Genomic DNA, 9944 nt, shown 5'->3' with positions numbered 1-9944 from the left:
AACGTCTAAAACGAGACAACACCGGTCGCCAGGATACCCTCTCTGTTAAAGGCAGCTGTGCGGTGACAGCCATGTGACACAAATTCTAGCAGTGTAACGTCATGGTTTTTGGTCATTTAACAGCTTTTATTTTGTGACCTGGATGAGTCCGTTTCTGCTCAGGGAAGCATTTTCTTTTTGTTTTCTTTCTCCTGTTCTCCGAAATCAGTCATGCGAGCTCATGGCGCTTCAGTCAGCCGACTCATAAACACACTCGTACAGTTTAGTCTGTGTTTGCCGGGCTGTGTGCATCTTCAGAACATGTCTGTACGTTTTACCTCGACAGCAGACTGAGCCACTAATAAATATTTCTTCTTTTATTTTCTGATTTATCAGAGCTGCAACAAAAGCTTTGCTTGCTTCAATACATTTGTTTGTTTGTTTTTAGATTGAGCAGCCGTCATGCAATCTGTGCTGATGCAGTCAGTAGCGTAGCAGTATGTTGGTTAAAGGGCAGGCAGCGCTGACTGACATCCATGCAGATGCAGGCGGAGTTACTTCCGGCTGTTGACCGGCAGTAACCCCGGCCTCTTACTAGCCGTCGGTCGCGTTCGTTGACGTCTTCTGCCCCCTGGTGGTGGACATCAGAAGCGTCTCTTAAAGGGAAACGCGTCTCTGGTTTCCACCAGTGTCTCTGCTCTCATGGACCGTCTATTTTGATGGCCGGGCTGTTTTGTAACCGGAGAGGGGACCCAGTCGGCTTTACAGGAAGTCAGTTGGTGTTTGGTGTTGTGTTGCCGGGGCCACTGAATGTGTGTCACGTTCTGAGGTCACAGTACTGTGTGAAATGTTTCATTACAACATCAAAAATATTATGAAGGCTTTCTGGAAAGCTGTTTTTCTAGTTTGTAAGTGGATTCTATCCTTGTGTACATATTTAAATGCAACACATTTCACATACTCACTGAACGTCCTACTGATGAATTAAATACTGACGCCATGTTTAAAACATCAGAAAAGGTGCGACGCAACTCACAACTGCTGGATTATGGCTGTTCTTTTAGGGGCTAGCTGTTTTTTTTCTCATGCACTGTATTCTGTTGTGATTCCGTTCTTGGTTTGAATTAATAATAATAATAACGTGTTTGTTCACTCTGTGCCGACCTCATTAACTGGTCTCCCTGTCCTGTCTCTTTCCTCGCAGGCTGATTCTGGATACGGCTCAGAGTCCAGTCTGCGGAGACACGGCTCCATGCTGTCTCTCACATCGGCCACCAGCGGCTTCTCCGCCACCTCCTCGTCCTCCTTCAAGGTGGGTCTTCTGCTTAATGTTTACTCATCATGGTGCAATAGTGTGGCTGTGTGTGTGGCTGTGTGTGTGTGTGTGTGTGTGTGTGTGTGTGTGTGTGTGTGTGTGTGTGTGTGTGTGTGTGTGTGTGTGTGTGCACACAAATGGGGTTTTCTGCTATTTGTGTGCACACATTCTGTTATTTTTGACAGCACACACTTTTACTGGAAGTGTGACGAAAAAGGCCTGACCGCTGTGTTGCTCTGCTGTTTCTCAAGAAGGGCCACAGCCTGAGGGAGAAGCTGGCGGAGATGGAGACCTTCAGAGACATCTTGTGCAGACAGGTGGACACGCTTCAGAAGTACTTCGATGGCTGTTCAGACGCCGTGTCCAAGGACGAGCTGCAGAGGGATAAAAGTAAGACTCCCTTTAACTAAGTAGTTTGTTCCTCTGCAGGGGTCTGGCTTTTGGTGCTTTAAGACGAGAAGTGAAGATTATTTTATTGTGGGGAAAAAAACCCTTTTCCTGCACTTTTCCAATAGCAGTGGAGCTTTATTTTGTAACTGAAACGATCAATCAATTAGTCAATCGATTAAAAAAAATAATAAGCAACTATTTTGACTTTTTTTGAAGCTAAAATGCCGAAACGTTTACTGGTTCCAGCTTCTCTATACGAGGATTCAATGCTTTTCTTTTTCATACATTGATAGTAAACTGAATACCTTTTTGTTTTGATAAAACACTTTGAAGACGGCACATTCAATAAATTGTAACGAGCGGTTTTCACAACTTTTAGGCGTTTTTATCGACAAAACAATGTATCGATAAATCGAGAAAAATAACCAGTCGATTAATAATGAAAACAATAGTCAGTTGAAGCCGTGTTTATTTTGTCACATAATGGAATACTGCAGTGTGACACAAAGATGTTTAAAGAAGAGGCATTCAAGTAAAACTGGTGAATTCTGAACAACACTGGTACGTCTAAGAGAATATTTAGTTTGAGTTTTCTTATGAAAATATTTGTCGTTCAGAGGAAACTTGCTCTGAACCTTGTGTGGAATGTGTCTGTGTGTCGTGACTCAGACAGCAGTTATTCTAGAAACCCGCTCACCCTCAGCCCATCTTGCAGCCTGCACCCGTGGATGACCACAGCGGATGAAGCCCTGCTTTTGTTCTCCTCACCTCCCTCTTCTCTCTCTCTCCCCCTCTATCTCTCGCCATTGTAAAGATGAAACCAGACCATTGTCATGTTGTCCAGCGCAGCAGAGCTCTGTCCGTCCCATGTGCTGCAGCTTTTCGTTGTGATCGAGCTGGTTGACTTTCAGCAGGATCCTCCGAGGAAAGGCTCGGATGTTCTGTTGGCCTCTCCTCTCTGAGACTTGATTTCTTTTTCTTTTCAGTCGTGGAGGATGATGAAGACGACTTCCCCAACACCCGGACAGACGGAGAGTTTCTGCACAACAACCACGGCAGCAAAGAAAAATGTGAGTGATGCAGAATTCTTCCTCCAAAAAGTATTTTTCTGTATCGGAGATGATTGAGCAAATATGCGAAAAACAAACTGTTAATGCAATATAATAAGTTTGTGATGAATAATCTTAATTTGGTTTCCCACCGACATGAAAATAGAGAACATTACTTTAGGCACAAGTTTGTTGTTTGTCACAAGAATCATTGGTTTCAGTCCCGTGCTCCTCTTTTGTGCAGTGTTCCAGACCGTGAGTCCCAAGGGAATCAATGGCATAGACTTTAAGGGCGAGGCCATCACATTCAAGGCCACCACGGCTGGGATCCTGGCCACGCTGTCCCACTGCATCGACCTCATGGTGAAGAGAGAGGACAGCTGGCAGAAGAGAGTGGATAAGGTGTGCTGTCATTTGGATCTGAGTTCCCATGTCGTTTTTTTCGCAGGAGAGAAAGTTGTTTGATTTGTTTAACGATTCTGTATTTTTGTGTTTTGCAGGAGATGGATAAGCGGCGTAGAATAGAGGAGGGCTATAAATCAGCCCTGAATGAGTTGAAGAAAAAGTCTCACTTTGGAGGTCCAGATTATGAGGTGCAGTATAAAATTCATCACATGATTTTTTTTTTTGGGGGGGGGGGTGTTGTGTTGAGACCCTTTTGAAGTAACGTTCCCGCTCCTCTCTGTGTGCAGGAGGGTCCGAACAGCCTCATAAATGAGGACGAGTTCTTCGATGCAGTTGAAGCTGCTCTCGACAGACAGGACAAAATAGAAGAACAGGTCAGCAAAAAAGATCAGCTGCAGTATTGACTGTATGACTTTGATGGTAGCATGTTAAAATAATTCTGTGCTTGTTTTGTGTCCAGTCTCACACGGAGAAGATAAGGATCCAGCGATCCAGCCCGGTCCCCCCTGGAGACGTCTACTCCAGCATCGGCACACACAGGTTCTCCGACAAGGTACTTCAAGCCTTCACCCTCCAAAACCTGAACACCCCTACAAGCTACTTTCATTCCACCTGTTCCACCTCCGTTTCTTCACGTTCCTCAATCTTTCATTTTTTTATTTATTTTTTTTACATCTCACACCCTTTTTGTCTCTTCCTCTCCCTCATACTCGTTTCCTCCACCGTCTCCTCGGTTCTCACCTTCCTCGTAGCCTCATAGTCAGCCCTCCCCTGCTCTGATAATCAGCGCCCCTCACGACGTCCACAGATTCAGCGCAGAGGTAACTCTCTGTCGAGGCTCGGCCGGTCCACCCGTTCCTCTTCCTGTCTCACCCGTCTGGACTAAAACACCATGTCTGCACGGTTCATAAGCTTCATCGTGGATAGACCGGAACTCAGCGTTAGCAGCATGAAGCATGAGCTCCCGTTGTATCTGTGTGAATTAATAACTGCTAACGGTTAAAGACCTGCTACCAGGTCTGTCGTGTGACATAACGGTTCCAATACAAGCCTGCTTGGTACATCACAGCTCTGTGTTCTCCTGTGTTAACGTTGGCGCCCGACTTTTTTTTTTTTTTTTTTTATTAGATTTTGTTAAATTTGTTGTCTTTTGTCCACAAACAGTAGACCGTGTAGGATATATATCATCAGGCTGTGCTTATGCTATGCTGATGGATTCTCTCCCTATCTGTCCCTGGCCTCGTGTTATAGGTGGAGGAGATGGTGCAGAGTCACATGACCTACTCCCTGCAGGATGTCGGTGGAGACGCCAACTGGCAGCTGGTTGTAGAAGAGGGAGAAATGAAGGTATGAGGAGGAGGATTAGTGAAAATGTCGTTCAGGTTTCTCTAACTGTAAATCACATTTATATGTAATACTTTCGCTGAGTCACACACTAAAGTAGGACATGATTTATATACATCCTCAAGGAAACTTTATCTGGAACTATTGGTCCGCAGTGTTTCCTTGAACCCAAATAGAACCCATTAGAAAATGATTTTCCTTAACTTCTCGTGTGTGTGTGTGTGTGTGTGTGTGTGTGTGTGTGTGTGTGTGTGTGTGTGTGTGTGTGTGTGTGTGTGTGTGTGTGTGTGTGTGCGCGCAGGTGTACAGGAGAGAGGTTGAAGAAAACGGGATTGTGTTGGACCCGCTGAAGGCCACCCACTCAGTAAAGGGGGTGACCGGTCACGAGGTCTGCCACTACTTCTGGGACACGACGTACCGCAACGACTGGGAGAGTGAGTCCTTTTAACTCATGTGAAGTCCACGACGTGGTTTCCTTTTAACCCCGTGTATCGTGAAGACAAAGCACTCTGCGTTTTGTTTAAATCCTCCCATGTTCTCTACCTCCTTTAGCCACGATTGAAAACTTCAACGTTGTGGAGACGTTGTCGGACAACGCCACTATCGTATATCAAACGCACAAGGTAAGCGCTGCACCAACAACACCGCCTCAGTTGTCGGATCTATTTGATTGCAATGCGTAGAATCTGAAATGATGTGCGTTGCAGCGGGTGTGGCCGGCGTCTCAGCGGGACGTGTTGTACCTGTCGGCCATGAGAAAGATCTTGGCCAACAACGAGAACGACCCGGACACCTGGCTGGTCTGCAATTTCTCCGTGGATCACGACGACGCTCAGGTGAGCCATCGAGTCCATTTCAGACGCCACGGGAGGAATTAAAATTGAGGATCTGAATGATAATCGTGCTGCTGCTTTTCTGTCCCCACAGCCGTCCAGCCGGTGTGTCCGTGCCAAAATCAACATCGGCATGATCTGTCAGACCCTGGTCAGCCCACCAGAGGGCGATAAGGAGATCAGCAGAGACAACATCCTGTGTAAAATCACCTACGTCGCCAATGGTGTGTATCCAGCTGTGCTTTTGGATTCAGTTGAGATTAAACATCAGGTTATCTGCAGGTCCTAAAAAGTCTTAGAAATTTGATTATATCATTATTTTAAGCATCCGCTTTAGTGTCTGGACAAACAAACTACAAACCTGAATTCATACTAGAACTACAGTTTTTATTACTTTTTTGTCATTTTTAATGACTGTACGACATACCATACAAATTGTTTTTAGTCCATTTTTTTTTTTTTTTTACATTTTTGACATATTAGACGATGACTTTTCAGTATAGTATAACACAGTATGTCATTAAAAAGTCTATGTACAGCATAAAGTCATAAAAATGTATGCACAGTGTGCCATAACAAAACATGTCATAGTATGTCATATGTTATAGTGTAATATGATTATATCATCTATTTTTATTACATTTTACAACATAAAAAAGACTTACTATAACATGACATTTTTCCGACATAACATACTTAGACCTTTTTATGATTTTTTATGAAATACTATACTTTGACATTTGTATGGCCTTCTGTACTATGACCTTTTAAAATAAGCATTAAAAATCGGTTTTGACGAATGACGATGAGCTCCGTAGTTGAAGCCTTCCTGCTCAGTGAAGCTGGGTCTCTCGCGTCTCTCTGCAGTGAATCCAGGAGGCTGGGCTCCGGCCTCCGTGCTCAGGGCCGTGGCTAAGAGGGAGTACCCCAAGTTCCTCAAGCGCTTCACCTCCTACGTCCAGGAGAAGACCGCCGGCAAGCCCATCCTATTCTGAGGCTCACAGGTAGCTCTACGTTCACAAATCACCTCTGCACCTTTTTACTCATACATGCATACATCTGATGTGAATCCTCTCCATCGTTCCAGCGTTGAGACATGAGGACAGAACTACACATGAGGCGTTGAGGACTTTCTGCACGCCGACTGCTGCTGTGACCAGTCGAGCTCCTCAACGTGGTTTTTCCCCCCTCTCAGTTTTTTTAGCTACAAGTGAGTTCCAGTACAAGAAGAGTGCTCATAATGATGGCCGCATTCAAACACCTGCGAGAGACATTCAATAGAAAGAATCCTCCTGAGTTAATCTAAACCTGGCAGAGATATCGTATTTTATCATCATCATTTCAAGAGAAATTGCTGCTTGTTCTCCCCCCCCCCCCCCCTTCATTTTGATAAAGCACTGATTAGCTTTTATTCAAAAGGAGATTATTTCCGGGTGTCTCCTGTAATGAATGCTCCCAGCAGGGGGCCCCGTCTCTCAAAGTCACAGCTGATGCCATCTTCACTGCTCATGTAGAAGACTGACTTGTCATCTCTCTATTTCTTACAGATATATTAATATATAAATGTATGTATAAGAAGTTTGTAAAAAAAAAAAATATATATATAGAAAAAGAAGAAAAAAAAAGAAACCTTTGCTAATAGACTGAAATATTTTATTCTTACCATTAATAGCTCCTATTTAGTGTTGATTTCTTGTTTTTTCATAATTAGTCGTTTCCCAGCTTTATTTTGAAGCTGCCAACTTTTGCTCGTTAATTATCGCCGATTGATTTAAGTCCAGAGGGCCGTCATCAACCCGTGACGCCTATGATGCAAGACTTGACGTCTCTGGCTCCGCCCCTCTCATGAAAACGCCTCTCGTCGGGCGCTGACGGAGGAACGAGCCGAGAGGAGTTCGTCGTATATATTTAATGTACAAAAACAAGAGTTCAATGTACATTGTTTTGCTTGGCTTTATATTTGTGTCGTTGTAAAAACGTTGTAGTGTCACAGCACATATTTTGAATGTTTAATGGGTTGTAAATAGTGTCGCTAACATTTCTCCAGGATGTCGGACGGTCGAGCCCAAATGCCTTAGTGTTACAAGAGTATCTGGTCTGAGATGAAGGGGGCTGTTAGTGCTCCTTTTTGAAATCACTAGTAAGTGCCTCATGGCTGAGTTTCCCTTGTCCTTATCTCCTCTAGGAGTCGATTTAAAACACGTCCCACAAATATATTTTACCGAATGAACCAACAAGGTGACACTTCGTTTGGGTTTTCCCGCTGAAAAGCTAGTTCTAGTATTATTTCAGTTTAATTTCACCGCCTCAACATTTCTTGTCCGTGTTTCGTGCTTTTTGTTCTGGCAGTTAAAGTACTGGAACCATTCTGTTAAGTTAGTTCTTTGTTTCAGTCTAAAAACGTTGCTAATGCAAAGTCCAGAGTTTAGTGAGGATCGATTCTGTTTATGTACTTAAGTTGGGTTTTCAACAGTGTACTTATACTTCTTTATTAGATGTTTTATTTGCTCATGCTGTTGTTTAAATACACGGTAAACCTGTGACTCTGGACTTTGCATTTCTACAGCTTCTAAAACTAAAACCTTTTTAAGAGGAAGTTACACAATTTGGTTTCATTACCTTAATTTTCCAGACGATACTTTTCGAAGTACAGCATCGGTACTTGTACCTGAATACATTTCCCACCTGTGGACAACATGTTTTTCTTTTCGTGGGTCTGTGATGATGATACACTTGTAGCAGAATGATGTCGGTGAGAGTGAAGCCAGATGATACTCAGCCTCTCGGCTAAGTGGAAAAGAAGCCAGGTTGAAGCTCGTTCACCTAAAGCAGACATTTCTAATTCTAGTTAAAGTAACTGTATATAATTAGAGACACTTTTGTGTAAATAATGCTGTGGGATCAACTTACAAATGTACTGTGACAGCGCCGCACTTCATCTGCACCGTTTTAACAGTGAAATAAATAAGTTCATCCTTCACTTTTCCTCGTTTGGTCCATTTGTTCACGTTACAGAGAGACAACTCAGACATGTTTAGTTTAATTCATTTAAACGTAGTTTCATTCCTAATATACCATGTTATAAGAATGTCATAGTATTGTGTATATCATTAAAAAAAGCATAGTATAGTCAGCAAAAAATGTTATAGTATACCGTGAAAAAAAAATATATATAATAGGATAATTATGACAATATATAATCATAGTATAGCATGTCAAAAGCTGTTTGGGGAAAAAAGGCCTGGTAAAGTATGTTGATGTTATAGTATTGTATATCAAAAAATGAATTGAAACAAAAAAGGTCAAAACTGTATATTGAAAAAGTGGTGTGGTAACTATACTGACTTTTCACGACATACTATACTATGACTTTTTATGACTTTTTCATATTTTACGACATACTATACTATGACTTTTTTTACTTTTTTCGACATACTATACTATGACTTTTTCATGATATTTTACGACATACTATACTATGACTTTTTTTTACTTTTTTTCGACATACTATAATATGACTTTTTCATGATATTTTACGGCATACTATACTATGACTTTTTTCGACATACTATAATATGACTTTTTTTTGACACACTATACTATGACTTTTTATGACTTTTTTCAACATGCTATACTATGGCTTTTTTTTTTACTTTTTTTCGACATACTATACTATGACTTTTTACTTTTTTTTGACATACTACTATGACTTTTTCATGATATTTTACGGCATACTATACTATGACTTTTTATGACTTTTCGACATACTATACTACGACTTTTTATGACTTTTTTCGACATGCTATACTATGACTTTTTATGACTTTTTTCGACATACTATACTATGGCTTTTTTTTTTACTTTTTTTCGACATACTATACTATGACTTTTTTTACTTTTTTTTGACATACTATACTATGACTTTTTCATGATATTTTACGGCATACTATACTATGACTTTTTATGACTTTTTTTCGACATACTATACTATGACTTTTTATGACTTTTTTCGACATACTATACTATGACTTTTTATGACTTTTACGGCATGCTATACTATGACTTTTTTACTTTTTTCGACATATTATACTATGACTTTTACGACATACTATACTATGACTTTTTATGACTTTTTTTCGACATGCTATACTATGACTTTTTTTACTTTTTTTTGACATACTATAATATGACTTTTTTTCGACACGCTATACTATGACTTTTCATGACTTTTTTCAACATGCTATACTATGACTTTTTTTACTTTTTTTTGACATACTATACTATGACTTTTTTTTACTTTTTTTCGACATACTATACTATGACTTTTTATGACTTTTTTCGACATACTATACTATGACTTTTTTTTACTTTTTTTCGACATACTATACTATGACTTTTTTTCGACATACTATACTATGACTTTTTCATGATATTTTACGACATACTATACTATGACTTTTTATGACATACTATAATATGACTTTTTTTCGACACGCTATACTATGACTTTTTATGACTAGTTTCTACATACTATACGATGACTTTTTTTTACTTTTTTTCGACATACTATACTATGACTTTTTTTTACTTTTTCAACATGCTATACTATGACTTTTTTTTACTTTTTTC

General features: G+C 40.7%; 1 protein-coding gene across 3 annotated transcripts in view; it reads left to right on the top strand.

Annotated features, from left to right (window-relative positions):
- LOC137869236 (ceramide transfer protein) overlaps window positions 1-8295 on the top strand; it is a 19239-nt gene extending 10944 nt beyond the window's left edge. For 2 of the 3 annotated variants that reach the window (XM_068706495.1, XM_068706493.1), the window contains 14 exons: window positions 1184-1291; window positions 1546-1684; window positions 2671-2754; window positions 2978-3135; window positions 3234-3326; window positions 3426-3512; window positions 3599-3691; window positions 4390-4485; window positions 4784-4916; window positions 5035-5105; window positions 5190-5318; window positions 5410-5539; window positions 6183-6319; window positions 6403-8295. In XM_068706495.1, coding sequence (XP_068562596.1) covers window positions 1184-1291; window positions 1546-1684; window positions 2671-2754; window positions 2978-3135; window positions 3234-3326; window positions 3426-3512; window positions 3599-3691; window positions 4390-4485; window positions 4784-4916; window positions 5035-5105; window positions 5190-5318; window positions 5410-5539; window positions 6183-6310 — 1449 coding nt within the window. In that variant the 3' untranslated portion in view covers window positions 6311-6319; window positions 6403-8295. The remainder of the gene's footprint in view (window positions 1-1183; window positions 1292-1545; window positions 1685-2670; window positions 2755-2977; window positions 3136-3233; window positions 3327-3425; window positions 3513-3598; window positions 3692-4389; window positions 4486-4783; window positions 4917-5034; window positions 5106-5189; window positions 5319-5409; window positions 5540-6182; window positions 6320-6402) is intronic. The other variant, XM_068706494.1, reaches the window with a different exon arrangement.
- Window positions 8296-9944: the final 1649 nt, after the last annotated feature.

The sequence above is a fragment of the Cebidichthys violaceus genome, unplaced genomic scaffold (genome assembly GCF_023349555.1).
Source record: "Cebidichthys violaceus isolate CVI_PGR_0920_01 unplaced genomic scaffold, fCebVio1.0.p SCAF_12, whole genome shotgun sequence".
NCBI classification, from domain to species: domain Eukaryota; kingdom Metazoa; phylum Chordata; class Actinopteri; order Perciformes; family Stichaeidae; genus Cebidichthys; species Cebidichthys violaceus.
The sequence above is the reverse complement of the archived record's forward strand: the minus strand, read 5'-3'. Positions and strand labels throughout refer to the sequence as shown.